Below are 26,349 nucleotides of genomic sequence, written 5' to 3'. Positions count from 1 at the left end.
TAGGCAGCATTCCTCCTCCTCCAAACACGGCGAGTTGAGTTGGTGCCAAAGAGCTCCATTTTGGTCTAATCTGACCACAACATTTTCACCCAGTTGTCCTCTGAATCATTCAGATGTTTATTAGCAAACTTCTGACGGGCATGTATATGTGCTTTCTTGAGCAGGGGGACCTTACGGGTGCTGCAGGATTTCAGTCCTTCACGGCGTAGTGTGTTACCAATTGTTTTCTTGGTGACTATGGTCCCAGCTGCCTTGAGATAATTGACAAGATCCTCCCGTGTAGTTCTGGGCTGATTCCACACCGTTCTCATGATCATTGCAACTCCACGAGGTGAGATCTTGCATGGAGCCCCAGGCCGAGGGAGATTGACAGTTTAATAATAGGGTTTTTCCCCTTTTTTTCTGGCAACAAAACTGAAACCTTTTTACAAGGATTCATGTCTGCATTAACCACAATACCTGCAGTCAAAATGCAAACAAAAAACATACTATGATAATATATGTATTGTCCTTGAAACTGATTGGTCCACACCAAGGGACGGCTTTCTTTTGAGCCTCGACCCAATTGGTGCTCGACCAGACGACGCCAAAAAGCCTTTTGGCGTCATCTGGGTCGAGGCTCAAAAGAAAGCCGTCCCTTGGTGTAGACCAATCAGTTTCAAGGACAATGCATATATTATCATAGTATGTTTTTTTTGTTTGCATTTGACTGCAGGTATTGTGGTTAATGCAGATATGAATCCTTGTAAAAAGGTTTCAGTTTTGTTGCCAGAAAAAAAGGGGAAAAACACTATTATTACATTTTGGTACTGGCAAAGGAGGTCTAATGATGAGATTGACAGTTCTTTTGTGTTTCTTCCATTTGCGAATAATCGCACTAACTGTTGTCACGTTCTCACCAAGCTGCTTGGCAATGGTCTTGTAGCCCATTCCAGCCTTGTGTAGGTCTACAATCTTGTCCCTGACATCCTTGGAGAGCTCTTTGGTCTTGACCATGGTGGAGAGTTTGGAATCTGATTGATTGATTGCTTCTGTGGACAGGTGTCTTTTATACATGTAACAAGCTGAGATTAGGAGCACTCCCGTTAAGAGTGTGCTCCTAATCTCAGCTCGTTACCTGTATAAAAGACACCTGGGAGCCAGAAATCTTTCTGATTGAGAGGGGGTCAAATACTTATTTCCCTCATTAAAATGCAAATCAATTTATAACATTTTTGACATGCGCTTTTCTGGATTTTGTTGTTGTTATTCTGTCTCTCACTGTTCAAATAAACCTACCATTAAAATTATAGAGTGATCATTTCGTTGTCAGTGGGTAAACGTACAAAATCAGCAGGGGATCAAATACTTTTTTCCCTCACAGTATGTATCATATCGTGGTAACCCTAAAATGAAATCGCTAAAGCTATGTATCATACATGCATTGAACATATCGTAACGTATCATATTCTACTGTGCTCAACAAGATTCTGTCCGTCGTCTGCATACTTGAACGATGTTAGGTTGTTGATGGCTATATTAACTTAGTTGTTGGAAGAGGATGGCGATGATAAAGTACAGTATCGTACCTCATACGCTGCTGCGTTTGCCTGCCGCGCGAAATAAAAATATTTAACAATTTTGTCATATCGCCATTTTAAGATCGAAATTTCGTAAGTCGGACCGTCGTAAGTCGGGGCCTACCTGTATATCGAGAGCTCATTTCGAGGTTATTTTTGCCTACTCTTCCATGCCTGCCAGATGTCTTAGAAGAGGTGGGAGTACTCACACTTTAACCCCACCACACGTGACCTGCCCGATTGACTGTGGTGTACTCGTGTCTACTGCTGGGTGGACAGAGACGGAGGTAGCAGAGTTTTTATTTGCTTGGCAGTGGCTGTACTACTTATAAATCATTAATGTACGGCGTTATGGGATGCTATGCACATGTATGACACGAAATAACATTTTATCATTCTTAAAACTGAAGAAACGTGCACCACTGTTGCAACTGCCGCACCGGGTGATCGAATTTGGCTTCTGGATTGCAATTCCAATGCGCAGACCAGTGCAACGTGGGAGCTCCCCACCGCCCGCCCTTCTTCCATTGTGACACTTGAAAATGAGCTGCGGTAGACAGCGTACACACAGATGGTATTTAATAATGCATTACTGGGCACTTCACAGCACACGGCTGATTGCGATAAGTAGCCAAGAAAAATCACAGCAAGGCGAGAGAGATTGTTCATCTACTGAAACATACACTCTCATGTACTTCAAATACATGTATCAGTATTTACTCTGGCTAAAGAAAACAACATGCCCAAACTATCAATTGCCGTCCACTGTGTGCAATAGCCCAATATGTATCCACATGTATTGGTAAATAAAATATTAATGTACGTATGTATGCATGCTGAACTTCTTTCACGCCGTACGTAGCCAGCCTTGCTAATAGGAGTTGCGGGGGGGAAGAAAAAAAACTAATTAAAAAAAGCAGTTCTAAAGAAATGAGCTTTCAATCTAGATTCAAAAGTGCTTCGGTCCAGTGGCTTCCTAATATCGGAAGGAAGAGCGTTCAACCCACTGCTAGTTTGGATGAAGGTTACCTCAAGCCTGCCTGGCACAGGGATTGTTTGACCAGAATTCACCATACTAGTCAGTGCGGGTTGGTGCAATACAGGAGAGCAGTTCAGATATCACTCGCCACTGATGTTATCCGTAACTGGGAATAAAATGCAGGTTGCCAAGGTTCGTGGAGCAGTGCGCTCACTACAGCGTCACTACTCTCACAACACACGTATCGCATGACACAAAATATTCTTTGTATGGATGATTTCATTTGTATAGATACTCACTGCACTTCTGAGCCGCCCCTACTGGACTTCTGTGAAAAACAGCATCATCACTCATCGGATTTCTCCGGGATAAATACCGATTCCGATTGCTATTAAACACAAACTTTAACCAAAGTGGGTTTTTTTCTCGCCACAGCCATGTTATGTCACTGTTTTTTTTTTAAATGAGCACTTTGTTTCATCAACAAAACACTTGTTGTGACATCATACGAGCGGGAAATCGTTTTCCCGTGTCAGTTTAGCGCCAAAGCGTCCACCATGTCTGACGGGCACAGAAGCACCTGACCTCTGCTTAACAAAGGTCGAACTGGGGATACGATTTACTGATTAATCTAAAAATTATTCCCAATATAAGGCCAAGATTCTACATTCTGATTTAACACAAAAAAGTTGTCTCAGAAATGTAATTTATACGACGTCAAATCTGTGCTTTTCCTTCCAAAAAGTGGCATCATGTAGCATCGAATAAAGCAACATTTCTCTTTGCAAAAAATAACCGCTGTGCAGGGCACACATCACACTGTGTTTCTTTAAACCACGGAGAGCATGACACTCTGCAAACCCTGTGCTTATTACTTTTGTTACACCAACAAACAAATCGTCGCCTGACTGATGTACACCCAAAAAAAAGTTCTTACATTTCCACTTTCCACTGACATTCCCATATTCCGTAGAGGATTGTTACCAAGGAAAACATGAGGAAAACGTAAAACTGGTGGTGGCAGGCCCTAAACGTACTTGTTCTGACAGGAAACCATAGGTAGTATCGGACGAGAGTATTTCCAAGGAAGTTTAAATGTCTGCTCATACAATGCACTCCCAGAATTAACCGGCCGGGCAGATAAATACTGTCTAAAATTTTCGAAGCAACTTTGTCGAGGGTAGATAAAAAAAACAGGAAAACAGCATAACAGATGCTTTGTATTTTTATAGCGCACACAAACTAAAAAAAATTCTGTTATTGTGTTCAATCCTGTTCGGCATGCAAACTCTGTAGCATCCAAAACAAAGTTGTTCAGTTATGTAGGCAAACTGCACCTCCCCCCCCCCTACATAATGCAAAACGTCTCTCGTCAACACTGCCTTACGTGGGGTATTTGTCTTTTTGTTCAAGTTCAACCGAATGAGACAGGAAATTTCCGACAGCACAAACATCCAAAGTGGTCAAAAGAGGCGTACCAAAATGCAAAACAGGACATCCTTAGAACACGACACAGACCGTGTTATTGACCTCAACGGGATATGGGGTACCGATGTCAACATTTTTCTACGGTTACTCCTACAGTTATACGAGAACCGACGCAAATTCATAAAGGCACGCGTCAATTATTCATCGCTGGCCGCATATCCGAATATGCAACTGCTGTCTTGTTGCTGTTTGGCAAAGTGGAACCTTTACCAGTTCTACTCCGACAAACATCGGGTAACACAGGACGTCCTTCCTGAGAGGAAGAGACTATTTCTTGCCCACGAATGTATGAGGTTCAGTTCAGTTCAATGTCAAGTACAGTACATCATTCCCTGCATCACAGAACCAACTCCTATTGCTCAATATCTGAGGAGGACAGGGTAGCAAGTAGTGCTTTGAGAGACTCCTGACATCTCCTCTTATCCTATTCCCGATTACCCAGAAACTACTTGGTCCGTAAAAACTCCTATTAATTATCAGCGCCATATTATTTCCAATTAACAACGTTTTTCCCTATAGCTCATTGCAGATCAGCTTCCTATTATGCACACATTTTTCCTGCAGAAGAGGAGCCACTTGACAGCTTTATCTAATTACCCGCAAGTTATCCGAAAAAAATGTTCCCACGGATAAATTGAGTAAAGTTTCAGATAACCCCGTGAATAATATGATCTGTGATATTGGGCCTCCCATATTACCATGGGTAAGAGGAGTTCTCCGAAATTCTGGAAGCCCAACCAAATATCATGGTTTCCTTCCTTCACTCCTCCTTGATTTCCCAATGAGGCCAAAACACAAAGCTTACTTGCACATGCACATAATTTTTTTTTATTTTGCGCCTCTTGCTCCCACATGTTTGCACCGTCCTTTTTAGATTTTTTTTATACCACTGTGAAGACTCAAATATAGAAGATTAATTGCACCCGTACCTAACATTTTCTGGCACCTTTTGCTGCCCTACAGTATTATATTTGCTCTGTTTTTTTTATTCACGTGTTTCGCTCTCTGCAATACTTATGTTTTAGTCTTTTGTTTTGCTGTTGTTGCTGTGTCTCACGCAGCACCACGGATCTGTTTTGTAAAATAGCCGAGAAACGGAACAACACATCAAAGAAACTCAAACGCATATGCAGCACACTGTTTGCGTCAGTAGGCCATTATGTACCGAAACCGTGGCTAAAATAAGAAAATTACCAGTTTCATAGATAAATTACCCACAACTGCACAACTACCAATGATGGAGAGTGTGCCTTTATGAATATCCACACGCTTGCAGTGACACGGAGCAGTACGTACAGGGCTAACCTTTTGGTTTTGACTGCCACATTTGCGGCCGTCCCTTACAGAACACTTGTCAGATACAAAAGCCCCTGCGTTGCATATAACTGTGGGCTAAAACTCCCCACAAGGCAACACTTAATGACACCAACGCTCAGTGACGCACTTGGCCAAATATTACATTTAAATGCTGTTCCGAACAGCAGCTCAACCCTGGAACAACAATAATTACTAAAACAGGTTATTGGAATAAAGTAACACTATACTAGAACAAAAGCTTTATTTAAAAGATGATGCAAATTGTGACCTTGCTCAACCAAGTAATAGGACAGCAGTGATTTCATGTCTTAGCCAGTGGTAGAAATTCCAAATTCAAGTGACAGGGTTCCGCCAGCCTTTTCATATTTAACGAATGTACAGGTATGGCAAATATGCAATAATGAATGCTGTTTTTCATTCAATCGAAAATTCAATGTCAACATATTTCTATAAATGACTGCTGAAAGATTCACATGTCGAGTCAGAAACAGTGTGCCAAAATAGGGTGCCTTCGCTGACGCAAACGGTGTGCCCCAAAAGTGTTTGTTGTGAGCATAATGCTAAAATGACAAAAGGACAAACATTAGTTTGAATGTCAATGCAGTCATCGTGCAATATTAACATTCACTTCACAAATACTGTTACAGCTGATTCCATGAGTCGCTGAGTGAACTGATATACAACGACACGGCGCAGAAACAGCAGATTGCTTTTTCACTCTTGACTGGACAATGAGAGTTAAATAATAACAAACGTATAGGAAGCCCTTTGTCAATGACCGCCGTGTAAGGTAATGGGAGTTGTTTGACCATACTTCACCATGCTGGTCAATTACGGGTTAACAGTAGTTTAATGTACAGCGACAAAAAGGCAGTAAATTACACGTTGTAACGCTCCATTTTAAGAGAAATAACCGGTCAGTTACGTCACCACTGTTGTCTAGCAAAGGCTCAAAGAAGTCCTCAAAGGCCAAGCCCGTCAAGCAACAAACAGCACGACTGAATGTGTAACAGATAAGAGAAGATGGGTTGAAGCAGATGTGGGAGGGAAGAACCAGAAAATGTGTTTGTGACCTGCAGTGTAGAGGTCGACTCAGCCTCAAATGAGTACCTGGTGCGGTTGTGTGAACATCGCGACCGGGGAGACAAAGGCGGCCGGGCGTGGTGCTGGCCACCGACCCCCTCGCGTGCCGAGCCGACCTTCACAGGTGCTCGCTAACAGCACTTGCCCCAACAGTCTGTCAAGGCTATAGGGTGTGATCTTTGCCTTGGGTTTTTTGGTGAGAAATAAGTAATATTTAAAAATACTTTTTTTTTAAACACGCTTTAATGAAATGTACCGTGCTAATAATGGCAGAAGAACTCCACCACGACTCCAGGAAGTGGTCCCGAAGCTTGCCACAACGTAAGGGGACCCGTGGTGACTTACAGCCAACGTCAGTTGAGCGTGGAAAATTAGACCCAAGCCGAAACATAACATATAAAAAAGATCGCTTAAAAATATATATTTTAAATTTGTAATGATATAATATAGTATTGTCATCAGTATGACATAAGTATATTGAGTTTGCAGTCGATACCACATTGGGAAGTGGGTTAAAATTGAGTTACAGGATTTGAGGATACAACAAGACAGAGTGAGTTCATAGAAAGTGTGTAAAAAGATCGTTTAAAATGTTTTATTATATTTTTTTATGATAGAATATGCTATTGTCATCAGTATGACATAAGTATACCAAGTTTGCAGTCGGTACCACGTTGGGAAGTGGGTTACAATTGAGTTACAAGATTTGAGGATACAACAACAGAGTGAGTGAAATAAAAGCTTGTAATAATTAAAAAAAAGTCAGTCTGGTAGACAAGATTCCTTAATTATGGGTAGAGTTCGTGGGAAAAGTAACAACCATGATAGCGGCGATAGAAGAGTGAGAATGATAACGTGATAAATTAATGGCAAGTAATTATTAAACTGAATACTGAAGGTTAATGGTGAAGAACTTCAAAACGTTACCACATAGTGACAATGACAAAGGCAATACATTTTGACAGTTGTCAATAACACACAATACTGTACTGCCCTAGCATAGTGAAAATGTTATTATTGTAATAACATCAAATGAGTGCACTGTAATGTGTATGGTGTAGTGTGCCGTTGTATAAAAAAAACTACAAACTATTATTATCTTAGCAGGTAAGGTCCACTCAGCTGTATAGCTCTTATCAGAAACGACCGACACACAATCTAGATTTTAAGTTTCCGTGTCTGCAGGGATCTCATACTCTTTGGTTCTTTCGGTAAAGTCACGTAGGTAGAAAATTTAAATTAAATCACGACGTTTCGGGCGCAACACAAGCGTCCGTCATCAGGTGGGACAACCACAGCAAGAAAGAATTGCTGAAGTGGGCAAAAGGGCTGCTGTAACAAGAGGCTTTATAGGTAAGAGAGGCGGGGGAGGAGGAGCCAGGGAGAGACCTACACACAGTGTTTATAAGCTCAACAAAGTGGCTCATCATGTGGAAGTGTATAGTAACCAAATACTCTCAACGCACGTTTCACGTTTCTGAACGTGGAGAAAAAAAATCAACGCGGCCACGTAGACACACGCAAACTCCAAAATATAGAGCAGGCGTCAGGGTCGGGGTCGAATCCACGACCCCCTGCGTACCAGGCGAGGGAGTTCACATCTCTGACAGAAGCACAAAGCACGTGCAGTACTCTGCGGTAAATGCCAACGTATAAATAAAGTATGAACGTCCTTCCCTTCTCGACTTCTACGCCTATAAACACATTCTTGGCCCAAGCATTTTCATTAACACAATGGGGATATTCAAATTAACAACACAACCTGGCGAGCTAATAACACAACAGTCAACAAAGCACAACGTGCACAGCCCAAACTCGAACAGCAAAGTTAATATATGTCTGTCTGCCCTGAAGGTTAATTTCCTCGACGTCAGTAAATATTTTTTCCTCAATGCGAATGTCGAATGTTGTTTGTTTGTAGTTTGTAGGGTACTTGAATACTACTACCAACTCAGCGACTCAAGTTTATGATAAACATCAACACAAGTTCCGTCTTGTATAAATCGTACCGTGCATCAATCACTACCTTCGTAGCAACATGACAATTGACACGCAAAAATGTGTTTTCTTGCTGTGGTTTTCCCACCTGATGACGATTGCTTGTGTTGCAATCTAAACGTGATTTATTGTATTTTTCTACCTACGTGACTTTACCGAAAGAACCAAAGAGCATGGATTCCTGCAGTCACGAAAGCTTCAAATCTTACACACACTATCTTGCAATACGTCAACATAATTACAACCTAACATTCAATTACACGTGAAATTCATTCACGTGGACGTACTCTATATGTGTCGTGTCTCAGGTCACACGTGGATTTTTTTGTCTCAGAAAGCTTTCAGCTGCCTTTAAGCGAACACTAAAATACTAAATCCAAACTCTCACACGTCTACGATACTACACCAGACACCAACGATAACAGTAAAGACTACAAGGCATCAGCATCGCTATAAACAAGCCAACACGTGTCACCACCGCACACACGTGTCGCAGTACAGTGCAGTACAGTACCACCGTGCACCACCAGACACGATGACAACCACAACTTTTGACATTCGCACTACTTCGACCAGTAGTCTGCGGATTATAAGACGCACTTAGTGTTTTAAAAGCAAAAGTTAGGGGTGTACCTACTTCATAAAAGGTGTGCGAGCGGATTTGTTGAACTTAAATTACACTTAATTACTTTCTGAAGCGTCTCATAATCAGCAGAATACTAACGTGAATGGGCACACGTAAAGCGGCCAGGTGCCTGAATGGTGACAGCATGACAAGTCTGCATGGGACAATGTAGTGGCGACGAGAAACTGTCCTGGAACCTTGCGAGTGACTGTGGAGCAGTGTCCAAAGTTGGAGACTAAACGTGTCCGGGCGACAAGCAAAGTTAACTTCGTTGTCTGAACATCGGTGAGGTGGATTGGATTTATGCGAGGTGCCTGGACATGAGTGATATGTGACCGATGTTGTTTCGTAGGCTCTCTTGCAAGGTGTCTTGAAAACATCTAGCACAGCGGTTTGATGTGCCTGGACGTTAGTTAATCGAATTCCTGGCTTGTTGGCTTGTACATACATCACTTGGGTACGCTTAAAAAGTGCACGAACATCAGTGTGGGTGAACTCGAGCGAAGCGTCTGCACGCAAGTGACTTAAAAGTGCCCGAACGGCAAGCGAAAGTGACTTAACCCGCAGTGCCCGGGGACTTTTGTCGGGCGATGACTTCAAGTGTCCCGGACACGTCGAGGCATCTCGACAACCCCCCCACCACCACCACCACCCCACCGTGAACTCATTGCACGAAGAGAACTCACCCCGTGCCTGTGTCCGTGCTGCTCGTTGAGAGCCCTCAGCCATGCGCGCCCCAACTCCGCACCCCAGCTGGGCACGGCCGCCAGTCCGGCCACGAGGCTCGCCGGGTCGGCCACGCCGCCCAGGCGAGACCGAGGCCCCGCGGCGGCCCCCCCGAGCAGTCCCCGGGGAAGGAGACGAAGGAGGAGAGGAGGCGGCAGGTGACGGCGCCTGCCGCCTCCCTGCTCCAAGTACTGAGCGAGCCACGCCAGCACCGTGAGGGCCGAGGCGGCGAACAGCAGCAGGAGGGTGACCCCCTGGGCACTGCTCAGGTCAAGGCTGCCGGGGACTCCGGCCATGGAACCGGGGATGGCTTCGTCTCCAGGGACGGCCTCCACCTCCTGCTGCAGCTGCTGTTCCATGACGGGCAGCAGTTGGCTTCTTCTTCTGCGGCGGTCTTTATGAGTCGAGTTCACCGGTGGGCGAGAGACGAAGAATGGTTGACGAACTTCACTCGTGCGCTTGCCGGCAAGATGGTTCACACCAACTTGCCCGGTGGGCTCGGGAGGAGTTCGCTCGCACGGAACACCGAGGCGCGCCTCGCCGACGGGCCGGGGCACTCGAGTCGCGAGTCACTTCGCCGATGTTGCAGACAGCTCAGCTAAAACGTCGCTGGTTGTCCGGAACAAACACGTTAGAGGGCCAAACGTTAACACTTCCCCCCACCACCCCCCCAAGTCACTTCTCTCCAGTCCCCTATACACACACACACGAGTTCCCAACGTGCGGAAGCGGAATCTGAAGCTCTCTTTATTTTTGTTTCACCAGATGTGGTCTTGACACTTGACGAGTCACTATTCTGGCACCTGCCTATTCACGTGCGACCCACACCATGTCTCTGCCGAGTTCAGTCACTCCACTATTGCTCAAACCACCCACACAATTAATTACCTTTAGTCACTTGTTGTTGTTGTAGTAAAGTCGGTTCGCAGTCGCTTTATCAACCTCACTTCGCAGCCATTTGGCGAATAGGTGTCTCGTATGTGTCGGTCCTGGCAGTCGAATCTGTCAGTCGGCTAGCGAGTTAAGTCACTCGGGTTCAAAGTCGTCCGCCTGATCACCAAAGTCACCGTTCATAGTTCAATACAAACATCTCGATTCAACGCTGCAACGCAACGGCTGGCAAATCTCAGCGACAACAGCCATACAGATCATTCCCGTCCTCTTTATAAAGGGACAGCTGAAACAATCAGTCAGTCGGCTAGTCAGTAAGCCAGTCTGCATGCCATTTAGTCAGCCAGTCAAAGAGTCCACCGGCCAGTTACTGTCAGTCACAGAATGCCAGCTCGTCAGTCAATAAAACGATCAATCCGCCAGTGAATACATTAATCAGTAACTCGGTCAACCTATCAAGTCATTCGTGTAAGCCAGCAAAGCACGCTGAGTCTCAATAAGTAAGACAACGCACTCGGAAATCCAATAAGCTAACTCGCAAAGTGTGGAATCACTCGGCAAGTCGGCGAGTCGTTCGAAAAAGCCACTAACACTCTCGCTTCGGCGACTCAATCGGGGAGAGACGAAGCACTCACTTAGTCAGGAAGCGCCAGTGAGAGTCACTCAGTAAGCCACTCGGTCAGGCACTGGCGATGTTCGGTATTGTCCCAGACGCACACTCGGTCCTCTGTCTACGCGGCTCCGACTCTAGCTTCCTCCCTTCCTGCCGCCCTGATCATTACTAAAAAATTAACACGCGACCGCCGCATCACCGACGCAGCTCGGATCATTGACCATTAACTCTATCGATTAGTTAGCAATGCTAAGCTATTTAACGTGGCGTCGCTTTGTTGCTGCTGCTTGCTGTGGTTGTTGTTGATATCTAACACTGGCGGCGTGTGGCTTGAAGAAGGCAGCGTCTCATCACCAACGACGAGGTGGTAGTGGTGGTGTTGGTGGCTTCTGAGTGAGCACCGAAACCCATGCGCGTGCGGAGTCGACACTGGGACGTGGGGGGGGGGGTCGTGGTGGTGGTGGTGGGGAGGGGTGCACGGCCGCACCGGTTCCGGTTGCACGAGTCTCAGCCAATCAAATGCAACCGTGCGCCCGGCTGCACCGGTTGCAATGCGCGCGCTTGGCCAATCAGAAACGCGCCCACCACCCACCCACCAACGGAGGGGGGGAGGAATGGGGGTGGGGCGTTGATGGTGCAAGTGGCTGCCACTCAGTAAAACGCAACCCGCTGCACCGGTGCTGGGTTTCAAAGGGGGGTGACACGTTGAAAAAAATAGACAAGTTCGAAAACTCTAGTTTATGCGGTAACTTTTATTTCACATTTGTTTCACACGTACAGGTCCAACACGTCGAGCGGCCAGCAACAAACATCACTAATAAAAGGTGTAATCGATCAGAGTTAACATGTTGCTTAAAGTGAGCAAGGTTGATTCAAGAACATGGGGGAAAGATATGATGGTAAAAAAATAAACTTTGTTTTATATTACCAGGAGAAACCCACGGAACTATATAGCTATTTTTCAAAAGCGACCTGGCCACAAATGATAGGTCAGCAAAGTGGCTTATCAGCATGTGGAAATGTATAGCAGCCAAATACTCGAAACGCGTGTTTTTAAAGGTGGAGGGGAAAACCGGAGTATCGCAGCCATGGGGATAGAGACATGCAAATTCCAAATATACAGGCGTCAGAGTCTGGATCGAACCCATGCGCTGCTGTATACCAGGCGAGGTAGTTGACATCTTCCCACCGTGGTAGAGAATTCTAAAGAGCAGTGCGAGGGATGAAAGCATAAAGGGCCGTGAGGTGACCTGCAGTATGGTTGTTGGATGGGTGATTGAGTGAGTGGATTAATATATGGATGGGTGGATGAGCTAGTGAATGGGTATGTTGATGTGATTTTCAGAGTGGTGGTTGAACACGGTATGTGTGAGACGAAACAGTTCTGGTAGACCGAGTATACTCCCCATTGCACCCCAAACCTATCCCCTGTGTGATTAAAGTCATACAAATCTGGTTACTGACACAGGTACACACCTACCGGTTTATAAGACGCACTCCCAATCTGTTAGATAATACGGTAATCGAATAAAGGAAGTGAAAAGTTTCCCAAATACGGTACTTGTGTTTTATTGCAATGTCAGTGATTTAATAAATGACCAGACTGGGGGTACGTTGAGATTTATTACCTCCGTGAAGGCGGTCTTTAGATTCTGGGAAGCAATTGAATGACATGGTGTACAATGGGCAGTGCTTGAAAAGTAGCTGCTTTGAATGATCAAATAGACAACATTCAATAAACCTATTTAATACATCCTCAATTGTCGACAACATATACATACATTTTGAAGAATTAATTATATTACGTTTGTTGCAAAGGAGTCAAACATAACAACAAATATGCCACGCTTTTTTTGTAATTGCAATGCCGAATGAGGGCCTCTCCGCGCCGTGACGGTTGTGGGAGTTATTGGACCTTACTTCACCGATGCTAGTCCGTTCGGGTTGGCGTAGATGTTGCAACATAGCAGAGCACATAAATGGATTGCGCCGCACTGGCTATCTGCTGACAGCAGCTGACAACACCTGTTTGTTTTTATGCATGGGTGGTCACACATCCAAGCGTTATCCAGGTATAACACTGCTTAGCTTACGAGATCCGACCAGATAGGGCATATTCAGTGTGTTTTAGTAACAGGCAATAAAGGCAGATTAATAAGTCCAAATGAGCTTCACAAACTCGTAACATAAAATATTTGCTTAAAATGAAGTACATCCACTCAAGACGAGCATACATATTTACACGTATTAATTTTTTCTCGATCACTGCAAATCCACGATGACGCGGAGTGGCAGCCAAGGAATGGGATCCATCCGAGAGCGCTCGTCTCATTAGGAGATGGGGCATCGAAATCAGTTAATGTACAGGTGCTAAGTGGATTCATAAATCGCAGGATTGTGAGAGGTGGCGGTGGCGGCTTGAGAAAGGCGTCATCCCAGCAACGGATTGACCACGATTAACGACGATATTGAGGACGCAATTAATGAGATAAAAATAATGAGCACATGCATAGGGGATTCATTGATCCTACCCATTGAAAGCGCGGTGAAAGAGCGCCTTCCCGTGGACAAGTCCAGAGTTCTTGTTTTGTGTTACACTTCTGACAGCCATCAAACACAACGCGTAAATGCAACTATTTACGACCTAAAGGTCCGAAGATCCATTCCTAGAAACTGAAGGCTTCGAATTCACTCTCTGGCAATGTCCCTCAATTCAAGCAGCCTCCAAGCACCCTCACAGCCGACGTGTTATGAGCTTGCCAATAATATTTGGTAATCTAGCAGCATTTGCTTAACAAGCCTGACCCTGCTGCCGAGACCAAGATAGGTCGAAGCGGATCCAGAATTTTATTGCTTGATCAAATTCTGCTTCATAATATTGGTGTGGAAAGCGTGTAAGCTGAAATATAAAATATATATAATACGTTGAAAAACAGTGTCAACGCATTCGGTCTATCATGATGACTCTCAAATAGATCATCCAATGCAGATTATACATATTTATTATTGTTTTATTTTACCAGGTAAAGCCCACTGAGCGATTAGCTATTTTTCAGAGGTGACCTGGCCACACATGATAGCTCATTGAAGTGTCTTATCATTATGTGAGGATTTATAGGAGCAGCCAAGTCATCTAAATGCATGTTGATTATAAATGTGGAGGGCAAAACCGGAGAACCCCGAGAAAAATCCACACGACAACGGAGAGCGAACTTGCCTACTCCAAGTATTACAGGCGTCGGGATAGGGTTTAGAACCCACGACTTTCTGCACACCATGCAAAGGAGATAGCATCTCGCCACCGTGGCACTGCTTGAAATAATTTCCAACAATGCATCTCACCGCCGACTCAATTCCCGATGCCCCCTCTGGGATCACGCTATTCGCCATCCTGGAATCGCACCCAGATCCTGAAGAGAAAGCTGGAAAACAGGGTGGAACAACGCGCACGTCCAGAATAAACACCAAAATATCGCACCTCCTGGTTTTGAAATTCCTTTAGATACACTGAACATCGACAGACCGACTAGCAACATCGCCTTCATGAATGGAAAATCAAAGACAGACTTCAGCAGTTGAGGCTTGTCATTGCGACAGTGCGAAGGAGAGTCGGGGGGGCGAGATTTCGAACTCGGGTTACACGGGTTCACGATGCAGTCCGTCAACTACTGTGCCACCGCCCCACCAAATCGTGAGTGTAAAAGTCCCTAGGGCAGTGTACTGTGTATATGCAAACGTTGCAAAACCGATTGCTCAACACCTCCCGGATGTGGATTCTTCTGAGACAAACACGGGAGGGGTTTGTCAAGCACGGCGTCATTGTATCGTCAGGATCAAGATCGTGGCCACTGCCGTTCGAGCCACCGCCACCACCGCCACCACCACCACCGCATCTCATTGACAATGCTTCACTGCCCTCTGGCGGAGGAGACACGCGACCCACCAGGATCTGCCCCGAAACCGGTAAATCTCCTCGCCATCTGCTCTCAGGTCTTGCCGTGCAAATGACGAAAAAGCTCGTCGTAACAGGAGAGAAAAAAAATGTGTACAGGCTTGGAAAACCACAAGTTTCAAACAGCGCAACACCACACGCGCAGCAACAAAAAAAACATGTACCGAAAAAAAGTCACTCAGCCGTTGGTGTTTTTGTAAAAACCATGGACAGTTCCCGAAGAACTGCATTCATGTGATCCTCACTGCTTTCCCATTTGCTCACAATTATTTAATATCTGTAAACACCTTATCAGTGTCTACCTTATTACAGACCAATTCAGACCTTATGGGTCGCCCCGTGCCCCTTATAAATCTCAATATTCATCCCACAAAGTCCCATCACAAGAGAGAAACACAAACAGACACACTTTTTATGGCCCGTATTGAAACGGCTATACGCCGTATGGACCTGAAAACTCAATTTCCCTGTACAAGAAAAAGGGGTAAACCGGATGGGTTGACAGGTATGCTACTATACACTACCATATACTACATTATACACTACACTACGATACACGACACTACTCCATACCTGTCAAACCCTTATCAGTGCATACCTTTTTCGAGACAAATTCAGACCTTATGGGCCACCCCGTGCCCCTTTATAAATCTCAACGTTCATCCTACAAAGTCCCATCACAAGGGAGAAACACAAATAAATAAACAACAACAAAAAGCACGTGTGTTGCCCGCATTGAAACGGCTGTACGCCGTATGGACCTGAAAACTAAATTTCACCTGTGCAACAATTGCGGGTTATAAACCGCGTGGGTTATTGACGACAGCTGCGCTATTTTGACGGTGACCTTAGGACAAAGAAGACCCGCAACCACCGCACGCAGTTCTTCACTGCGTGGTCCGCGAGACGATCTCTAGTTTATCGCGTGATATATCGCGATATATCGCGCCGCATCTCGCGATATCGCGATATATCGCCACTGGTCGCGCTGCCATTGGCTCCAGCTGCGCGCCCAATCGCCGCGTCCCAGCGCCGACGCAAAACATCGCGTACTCGGGCACGGCGCTCTTCAATTCTTCCTCGTCGGTGCCCGTCGGCGCGTCTAAGCGTCTCTCGTGTGCGAGTTATTTGAGGCGACTTTTATTCGAGTTGTAATTGACGATTCGCGGCTCAACGTTTGGGCCCCCTCACCCCCACGCGCCCGCAGACTCCGCGCGGCCTAGCGCATTTTGCCGAGGTTCGAAAGCGCAGCGGCCTCGACTAGGACACTTCCGTCCCGTGCGCAGGTGCAGCGGACGCCACCACACACCCCCCCCCCGCCCGCAACTTCCCGGGTCACCATGGCGCACACAAGCCTCTACCCGCTGCTCATTAACGTGTGCGCGTCCATCGCGGGCTTTGCGGCGACCTTGCGTCTCATCCCGGCGTTCTGCCCGCATTTCCTCGCGGCAAACCTGTGCGGCAGAGACCTCAACAAGACGGACGATAAGAAAGTGTAAGTGTGTGTCGATAAACCCGCCACCACCCGACACAGCCAATTAGTAAAGGTTTGGCACGTAAACAGAACGTGGCCAATTCGTCACTAGTTCAGCAACAGCGGTGTGTTTGGAGAGACAAGCCACGACACTTACAATCTTGAGTACGACGTTTCGCCAGTAATTACAACCAGCTGCATCAGGCGACAGCCAGATTTGTGGACAAGTCCACCTGTTTCGTTCTTTAAATAGAGGCGTAGATGTGGTGACAACACTCGCACGTGGGCTCTTTTAAACGGGGTTAACGCCCAGAGTATTCCACGACCAATATCCATAATAAAGGGACTATTTTTTTTTCCTTTGCGTTAGATCGCCTAAATATAAATGTGTCTGTGACCAAACCACCACACCCGACGCAGCGAATTAGTAATGTTTGTCACTTAAACAAAACGTGCCCAATGAGTTACTACTGCAGAACACCGGTGTGTCGGAGAGTAAACCCGCAACGTTTACAATTCGAGTAAGGCGTTTCGCTGGTGATTATAAACATTAACGTAATCCGTTGTAATTTATATGACTATTCTGTACATGACAACCCCCACCTCTGGTCTTCGCGCCTCATAGGCTCACAGCGATGACATCGCCTTTACTCAATTTAAGACCGAAACATGACGACATGTTGATAATTCTGGCAGATTGCCTGATGGAGCTGGTTGTAACCACCAGTGAAACGTCTGGGAGATTTGTCGTGTTTTCTGAATTCTCGCATATCTCTCGACATTGGTTTTGTTGTGCCGTTTATCGCATTGTTTTAACTGATGTATTGCAAATAATAAATATGCGTTCCATGAAAGGAACAAGCACCAGATTTTCTTTAGTTGTAAATTGGATCTAGATTTGAAGTTTTCGTGACTGCAGGGATCTTTGGTTCTTTTGGTAAAGTCACGTGGGTATAAAATAAATTAAATCACGACGTTTCGGGTGCAACACAAAGTGCCCGTCATCAGGTGGAAACAACCACAGCAATAAACAATTGCTGAAGTGGGCAATTGTTTGCTGAAAGTTAATGGCTCCATTTGTGTTGCGCCCGAAACGTCGTGATTTTATTTATTTTATTTTATATCTACGTGACTTTACCGAAAGAACCAAAGAGTCTGGTTTAAATTGAGTTCACAGATCACATTGTCCCGTGGGTACTTATGTGGGTATTGGCAGTCCCACAAAGTATCGGACTTCTGTAGAGTGAAAGTGTAGTGATAAAAGCACAATGCTACGAACCCGGCGATCCATGTTTGATTCTCGACTGCAGTTTGAATAAGTGGTGATTATCTGAATCGTTGCTGTTACACTAGGTCGACTCCGCTGCACGTGAGTCGCTGGTGCACTTTATAAACATCACTGCCTCGTGCAGAAGGTTGTGGGTTGCACCCTGACGCCTCTATATTTGGAGTTTGCATGTTTTCCCCGTGTTTGCGTAGATTTTTTTCCGGGTCCTCTGGTTTTTCCCTCCACATTTAGAAACATGCGTTTAGAGCATTTGGCTGCTATAAATTTCCACTTGATAAGCCACTTCGTTGAGCTATCATTTGTGACCAGGTCACTTCTGAAAAAGAGCTATATAGCTCAGTGCGACTTGGTAAACATTTTTTTTTAAATAGGTGTGTTATAGGTGCTTACGAACAGCACTTCCTGCAAGAGTCTGGATAATCAAAACAAGAGGTTTTGTATTTGTGTACGTGGCAGTCCCGAGTCTCTGGGCGTGGTGAGCGGCGCTGTCTTCCTCCTCATTCTCTTCTGCTTCATCCCCGTGCCTTTCTTGGGTTGTTGGATCGGCCAAGGATGCACAAACTTCCCTCATGACCAGGTGAGATACCTCCATTACCACAATGAAATTGACAAGCTAGATGGGAGCATTGATAATTTCTTGTATAATGCTGATAGTTAATGGGTCCTTTGGGTTTTTAGTTTTGAACTCATGTGGATACATTACCATGTACAAATCACGTGCAGTATATTAATTATATTCTATAAATTATTACCTAAAAGTATTGCCCAAAATATAGTTTTGTTTATCATCATGAGCAAGTCAACTATTCAAAGGTAAACCATTATGGCAAATATTCATGTGGTTTAATCATTTGACGATCCTAGACTTGGCCTAATTTTTTTTTACTTTTTGCTTGTAGCGTGTTACCAAAAGACAATAGCAAAGTACTCCTAACAAAGCGGGAAAAAAAACTCTGCAAATCAGACAAAAATGATACGCACAATACAAAAGGGGGACGGCGATAACGAGACAAAAAAGATTGATTTCTCGAGTCGAATCGCAAAAACTCCCCGAATTGTGACAATTAATCTTATCTCTGGCAGGGATGTGGTCCAAGGTCGATCGTTATTTCGTGTGCCACCATCGCCCCCTACCTTGCCCCCCAGTTTGTGGGGCTGCTTGGTGCCCTGCTCGCCATCTGCTGCATGATCTTCCTGGGCTTCGCCGACGACGTGCTCAACCTGCGCTGGCGCCACAAGCTGCTGCTGCCCTCGGCCGCTTCGCTGCCCCTGCTCGCCGTCTACTTCTTACACTTTGGGCGCACGCTCGTGGTCGTGCCGTACCCGCTGCGCCCGCTGCTCGGCATGCACCTTGAGCTCGGTAGGTACGGCCCGGATGTACGTACGGGCCAGTGCTTGGCTTACGAACATAAATTAGTTGCTGGGACCCGTTCGTAAGTAGAGTGGTTCATAAGTCGGAAAACAGCAATATACCATCTTTAAATGCCCATAGGTCAGTGTTATGAAATCTGTTATGGTTCAGCAAAAAAGGGAAGCATTATTAAACTCCATAAATAATACGAAATGTTGTACATTTGCATGTAACACTAAAAAATACTATCGTAAATAAATCATAAAATAAATTAAACAAATAGAAAATAATCCGTTTTATTACTCATTACATAGCTCCGCTGAACAAAATAGTTCCGCGTTTCAGTTTGCAAGTGAAAGTTCAATGTGAAAAATATATATTTTCTGAAAGCTGGTTCTTGAGTGCGGGTGTCCATAAGTGAGGTGTTCGTAAGTCGAGGACTGCCTGTCTGTTTTTTTTTGCATCGTACATAGTCAACCGCGCTCAATGGAGGTTGCTGAAGTGCCTGTGGGTTTACAGCCTCCGCGAATAGATCATCTTCGAAACCTCCGCGTTATTTATATTCCACTACCGCGTGCTACGTTCCTCTGCAGGAGTCCTGTATTACGTCTACATGGGAATGTTGGCCGTGTTCTGCACCAATGCCATAAACATCCTGGCTGGGATTAATGGCCTCGAGGCTGGGCAGGCCCTGCTCATCTCTGCCTCCATCATCATCTTCAACTTCCTTGAGCTCAGTGGTAAGATCCGATGTGGGAATCGCCTGGCTGCAAGTGTGCATTGAAAGCAACGGGCTGCGCTTAATTTGTGGTTGAACGGTACGCGGTAGGTGCGGCTGTTTCCTTCAGGAAAGGAAAAAGAAAGTTGTCCGTCACGTGACCGACCACTGCCCCATGATCCCCTTGTCTTGTAGTTACGAACGCTCCACATCCAATTACAGCTGATGCCACATTTGCTCTTTAAATAAAAAAAAAGTAAATGTTATTTCTTGCTCAAATGAACACTGAGGCTGTGCTAGTCTCTTGTTTACAGCCCTGAGCCAGTGTTGGACAAATCACGCTTCTATGGTGGGCGTGAGTCTATCCATAGGGGACAACCACTGTTGACTTCCCTACAAAATGTTACTTGTTTTATGAACCTTAGAGGGATGATGAGCTGAGTGACGCAAACCAGCATTTAAACTTGCAACCTTCTGATTGCGAGCCGCTCGCTCTAGCACTAAGCCACCTGGTCAGTGATCAAATGGAGAGCGTTAACTTAATACACATTTGAGAACCTTATTTAATCACTAGGTGACTGCCACACTTTGTTTAATCACTAGGTGACTGCCCGAATTCCATTCTGGGATCTCATTGGTCCTAGTTCAGTGTTCTCGCCTTTGAGTCACCCAGGCCACCTCAACGAGTGCCAATTTCAATTTCTAGACGGACATAACTGGCTATGGATGCTGTCTGCATTGCAGGAGACTGCGGAGATGACCACATGTTCTCCCTCTACTTCATGTTCCCATTCTTCTTCACCACTCTCGCCTTACTCTACCACAACTGGTGAGTCGCACCTGTTGTGCGCGCACCCCCCTCGTTTTGGCGACTGGACGTTCGTCGCCTTGTCACTTGTGTGCACGTGCATCCGTGTGCCTCCGTGTGCATCTCGTCTGTGCGGTCAGGTACCCGTCGCGCGTGTTTGTGGGCGACACGTTCTGCTACTTTGCCGGGATGACGTTCGCCGTGGTGGGAATCCTGGGCCACTTCAGCAAGACCATGCTGCTTTTTTTCCTGCCGCAGGTGGCCAACTTCATCTACTCCGTGCCCCAGCTCTTCCACTTGGTGCCCTGTCCACGCCACCGCCTGCCCAGGTGCGTGCGTACACGTGTTCAAAGACAACAAACCTCCCCCCCGCGTGTACCCCTTTTTTAACGGACAATTTGGGGCAAGTCCTGTTAACGAGCAACTATTATGGCTATTACTTGGCATGAGCGGGTGTTGTTGCCAGCACTGTGCCTGGATGCCTTTGTCTCCCCAGCTTTACACATTGCACCAGGTACATATTAAAGGCTGTCGACCCTAGGAGAGGTCGAGGACTTGTCCTTATATCAATTGCCACTGATGTTAGCTGTGCTCCTCTGAGCGTGTGTTCAGCAACTGTGATAAAAAAAACCTAAATAACCTGCAACCTTCTAGGGTCAGTGGAAGTCTGATTGAGAACCCCCTGGTATCAATTGTCATTTTGATACTTCGAGATGTTGTATTTTAACTTGTACATGTTCGTTTAACCACTGGTTGGAATTTTAGCAAGTGCTGCCGTAATTTACACTTGCATGGTTTACTTAACAGAGTGGCCATGGTGATGGCGATGATGATGATACTTTTTGTTTCTTCACTTCAGATTGAATCGTGCAACAGGCAAGCTTGACATGAGCTTTGCTAGATTCAAACAAACGGAACTCTCAGCTCTTGGAAAGACAATTCTGCAGGTAAGCGCTGATGTTTAAAACACACTTCTCAATTAGCAGAAAGAGAACTGATGTTAATGTCCTCACTGTGATGTGGCCAGGCAGCCCATGGCTAATATAATTTCGTAACACTCAGCCGACACTGCCGAGTTTCCGGCTGTGAATTCAAGCAGCCATCTGTGATTAACCCAGGTTCTCAAGTAGAGCAAGTTATGGTCTTAGCTTGGTTACTAATAAATGTGCATACACACGGTCATATTTTTTTTCTTACTTAATTTAGCTTATTCAAGATCTGAAAATTTAAATATACAGTTATTGCCTTGTGACATTGACTCTTTTCAGGGCATTTAAAAGGCATGTTCTGCCAGTATGAAGATGCCTATTAACATGACTTCAATAGTAATTCTGTGACATCAGCATTCCAGGGCTGTTTCCTGACACTGCTATCTCTGCAAGAGATCAGGATTTAAATGTCTTCATATTATGACTGATGACAATAGACCAACTAGAAGATAACTGGGGCAATTTTTTTATATTCGCACACTGTTTAAGGTCGAGGTAGTTGGCCAGGTGGCTCAGTGGTCAGAGTGCTGAGATGGCACGACTGAGAGAGCCTGGGCTCATATCCGGGCATCTGCTTGTGATTAAACCTGATTCTCAGATTTAGTGAGTTTATGGTCTCAGCCCAGTCACCAATTTGTGCAAATAAAAATCTCATGAAATTTGGTTCTGTGCTTAAATGGCCTAAATTCCAGCTACATAGACTCCTCTACTTACGAACATTCTACATAAGGACTTTCAGAGATACGAACAAACCTATCCATATGTCCAGTTGCCTGTTCGGCCTGAGTCGTAAGTTCAACCTCTGCGCAATAGATGGGGGTGGTGGTGTATCTACATCTGCAGAACATCAAGAACCAGTGGCATCTACATCTATAGGAGATTATATAACTTTTAAAGCCATTCCCCGTGTTTAGTGTACATGCCGTACAACATGTTTGGAATCGACAGGCGTAAAGTCTGACTTGCAAACATATCGACTTACGAACAGACCTCTCATTCGTAAGTAGAGGAGTCCCTGTATTGATAATTAAATGTTACCTGGTAGTCATGTGACAACCTTTTACTCTGCAGCAGTGGGAAAGTGCTGCCTCCTTGCGTGTAAAGGGTCGTGATTCCTCTCTCCCTTGCAGCAGCAGCACATTGCGCACCCGCAGTACTTAATTTCAGCCGGGACAGTTGGCAATGCTGTTCCGAGAACAATTTTGGCACGCCATGTACCGCTCGCCTTTTGTCTGTGCTCGTGATACTTTTTACCATTATTATGATTACTTTGCTTGTTTACCCAAGCAATCTTAATAGAAACGGGAAGACGTATTCACAATTCGGGAAAATCGCCTGGTGAAGCTGGTTGTAATCGCCAGCGAAACGTCATACTCAAATTGTAAATGTTGTGGGTTTACACTCCAACACACCGATGTGCTGAAGTACTAACTAATTGTCACGTTTTGTTTACATGACAAACCTTACCGATTGGCTGTGTCGGGTGGTGGTGTGTTAACGACACATTTATATTTATGCAATCTAACCCAAAAAAAACCCTTTTATTATGAATGATATTGGTCGCGAAAGCCTTCGTGTTAAACCAATCTTAATCATAATATGTGAACGCGTGATCCATTTCTAAAAGGGGAGTTTAAGCCCTGGATCCCCCCCCTGCCCCGCCGTACAGGTCGGGGAGAGGCTGCGGCTCGTGGAGGTGCGGCACGACGTTGGCGAGGACGGCAAGTACACGGAGTGCAACAACCTGACGCTCATCAACCTCGTGCTCAAAGCGCTGGGCCCGGTGCACGAACAGACGCTCACCGTCACCATGCTGCTGCTGCAGGTGAGGCCCTCGCGCTTCCTCAGGCCCCAAAAAAACGACGGTGAGATTTGTGAACGCGCGCGAAGGGCTCGGGGGGGCCACGTTCTAAGACTCGCGCGCAAGCTAGACCGTGCCGCACACTTTCACCGTGACGAACGCGCACGTGGCGATTGTTTTCAAAAGCGAAGTGAAATTATTTGTTTGCTCTTGTGTTATTACCGCCTGAAGTCGGGCAAATCGTCATTGAGCACGGCCGAAGCCCCCTGTAAGCTACGGCTCTGGCTCTTTCAAAAAATGGCAACACCTTTGGGCAATTGCAAGTCGATCCTTACTGGAAAACCTCTGGTATTGAATCCACCTTGAAACTAATGGTCCACATTAAGCAATGGGGAGTGGTGATCTAGTAGTTTTTTAGTACTTCACTAATAAGCCAGAGCCCTTTGTTTGATAACCCGGCCAAAGCTAACATCAGTGGCGAGTGGTATCTGTCCATGCCCTGGACTTCCGCAGTGTCAACTCACCTTTTATGTGGGCCCCCGTCGCAGTGTGTACACATCAGCGCTGGGAAGACAATGGCAGCCGGGGCATGTCGCTGGCCACACGATCTCCTCATGCACCCTGCTGGCTTTAATAGGTGCTCGCTAACCACACTTGCCTCGGGGGTTTGTGTTGCAATAACCAAGCTTTTTGTATTTATGCGTGTATGTGTGTGTGTATGTGGACAAATGGAGAGCGGTGGTGTATTGGTGAGCGCGCTGCGCTACGAACCGGGCACCCAGAGTTTGATTCCCGCTCACGGCCAACACCATTGATGACTATCTAAACCGGTCCTGGGTCCTCTCCTAGGTCTACTCGGCCTCAAATGAGTACCTGATTCTATGTGTAAACATCGCCACTGGGGAGACAAAGGCGGCCCGGGCGTAGTGCTGGTCGTCCACCCCCTCATGTGCTGTGCCAGCCTGTATAGGTGCTCGCGAAAAGTACTTGCACCTACAGTCTGTTGAAGGCTATACGGTGTGGGGGGGGGGGGGTCCTTGTCTTGTATGTGCATTGCAGGTATTGGGCAGTGCAGTTGCATTCTTCATCCGCTACCAGCTGGCCAGGCTTTTCTACGACGTCTGAGTCTCTTTCACTGCTCATCCAATGAAGCGTCAACCGCGCGCTGAAATTACTCCCGCGCGTCTCTGGCAGTCTCGGCACAAGCGTGAAGAAGGAAGAACTTCCGTCCTGTTTGGCCTTGAGCCAGGGGGTTTGGTCAGTACTACCTGGAGTGGCAAATGGCTTCCAGAATTGACAGTGGGGCAGAATGTTTTCGTGGATATACTGTCTGCTTTACATGCGTAATTCATCATATTAAAAATGTACAATGCCCTTCTTTAATGCCCTTCCAAAAAAGAGCTACCACAGTCACTTTGCTATCATGGATGTTTTGCGATCTAGAGATACAATTCTTTAAGAAAATTATTGATATCGTTGGCCACCCAGGGTGGTACTGATAAACCAATGGCTCAAGGGGAAGTGTGCTGAGCCCCGCTACAAATAATGTACATTGCATATCGGCCAGAAGGGCGACTCTGTTGTAAGAAACTCTTTTTACTCTTCGTGTCTGTTTGTTTGACAATGGGAAAAAAAAGCATTGTTAACAAGTGTATTGGAATGTGCATACTCAGTCTGCCTTTTTATGTCACAACTGAAAGTGTGCATGCTTACAGCCATTGCTGGATGAGGGCCTCCCAATGCCACGTGGCTCATTGGGTTTATTTGATCTTACTTCAAGATAGAAGTACGGTAAAACAATGGATTTTTCTGAACTTCCCTCTGCTGACCACCACCTGAACACAGCTCCGAAGCCACCTAAAACAGCCTTTAGTGCGCACTCATTGTGGTGGCCTGATCCCGTGCACTTATTATCTTGGCTGAAGCCTGCTTAGCTTGAAAGATCTAATGAAAATTGGGCACATTAGCAGGTGATTGGCTCATAAATTATGTTGGTTCTGGAAGTAGCCAGCTGCAATAGGGATGTGTATTACGGATGCTTGGAGTGAGACATCCATGATCGGTTAGTAATGAACGAATGCTACATTGATGCAGCATCTGCTTTCAAAGCTACGTTTCTTTCCCCATGAGGACTTGAATGAATCTTGACTCTTGTGACTATCCACTGGAAGAAAAAAAAGTTTTGGATCGATTTGGCTTCCTCTAAGGTAGCGGTTCTCAACCTCTCCGGATCCGCGGACGATTGTCAAAAAAATATAATAGCGGATCACCACGCTGTAAAAATACGGTGTTTTGTGAAATCGTAGTCTATTACAGTTCACCATGGACTTGCAGAGTGCCGGTAAGCAGGCCGGTTGTTGGTAACCGCTGCCGGAAGGTGTTGAAGTCTGGTCGTCTGGATGTCGCACCTTTTTACTCGAGCAAGCCATGCGTCCAGGTTCATCACGATGGATGTGGCTGTATTTGATTTTTGATCGAGTCTCTTTTTTTTGCTCAAGGCGCATTTCATGCAGCCTCGATGGATTAAAATTCGAGCGAATGGAAACAATGTGTGTGAATGGTACATGCATTTATTTTTCGTAACTTATTTGAAATTGAATACAAAAGGATGAAATGCAAAATGTTATTACATTAAAATCAAGGTCTATTTGAAACTTCTCCAAAGGACTGCGTTTTACGGTGTTGACGA

General features: G+C 45.7%; 2 protein-coding genes across 3 annotated transcripts in view; one reads left to right on the top strand and one right to left on the bottom strand.

Moving 5' to 3' along the window:
- Nucleotides 1-11,728, bottom strand: part of C2CD2L (C2CD2 like) — a 102,062-nt gene extending 90,334 nt beyond the window's left edge. The window contains exons 1-2 of one of the 2 annotated variants that reach the window (XM_032964471.2): nucleotides 11,302-11,728; nucleotides 9,736-10,384 (exon numbers count right to left, since the gene is read on the bottom strand). In XM_032964471.2, coding sequence (XP_032820362.2) covers nucleotides 9,736-10,134 — 399 coding nt within the window. In that variant the 5' untranslated portion in view covers nucleotides 10,135-10,384; nucleotides 11,302-11,728. Of the gene's footprint in view, nucleotides 1-9,735 lie in introns of both variants that reach the window. The other variant, XM_032964473.2, reaches the window with a different exon arrangement.
- Nucleotides 11,729-16,217: 4,489 nt separating this feature from the next.
- DPAGT1 (dolichyl-phosphate N-acetylglucosaminephosphotransferase 1) lies at nucleotides 16,218-26,318 on the top strand. Its single transcript, XM_032964469.2, has 9 exons — nucleotides 16,218-16,726; nucleotides 18,450-18,570; nucleotides 19,140-19,353; nucleotides 19,938-20,084; nucleotides 20,807-20,891; nucleotides 21,011-21,199; nucleotides 21,730-21,817; nucleotides 23,529-23,684; nucleotides 24,720-26,318. Exons 1-9 carry the CDS (start codon nucleotides 16,572-16,574, stop codon nucleotides 24,783-24,785), a joined length of 1,221 nt encoding a protein of 406 aa, XP_032820360.1. The 5' UTR covers nucleotides 16,218-16,571; the 3' UTR covers nucleotides 24,786-26,318.
- Nucleotides 26,319-26,349: the final 31 nt, after the last annotated feature.

The sequence above is a fragment of the Petromyzon marinus genome, chromosome 32 (assembly GCF_048934315.1).
Source record: "Petromyzon marinus isolate PM22_M1 ecotype Great Lakes invasive population chromosome 32, UKy_Petmar_22M1.pri1.0, whole genome shotgun sequence".
NCBI classification, from domain to species: domain Eukaryota; kingdom Metazoa; phylum Chordata; class Hyperoartia; order Petromyzontiformes; family Petromyzontidae; genus Petromyzon; species Petromyzon marinus.
Note: the sequence above shows the minus strand (reverse complement) of the source record. Positions and strands in the feature narration are given on the sequence as shown.

Bases quoted from the DNA above. Each gene is read 5' to 3' on its own strand.
- DPAGT1 (XM_032964469.2), top strand. From the start codon at position 16,572: ATGGCGCACACAAGCCTCTACCCGCTGCTCATTAACGTGTGCGCGTCC. The intron at 20,892-21,010 runs GTGAGTCGCACC...CTGTGCGGTCAG, and splicing joins GCCTTACTCTACCACAACTG to GTACCCGTCGCGCGTGTTTG. The intron at 21,818-23,528 runs GTAAGCGCTGAT...CCCGCCGTACAG, and splicing joins TTGGAAAGACAATTCTGCAG to GTCGGGGAGAGGCTGCGGCT.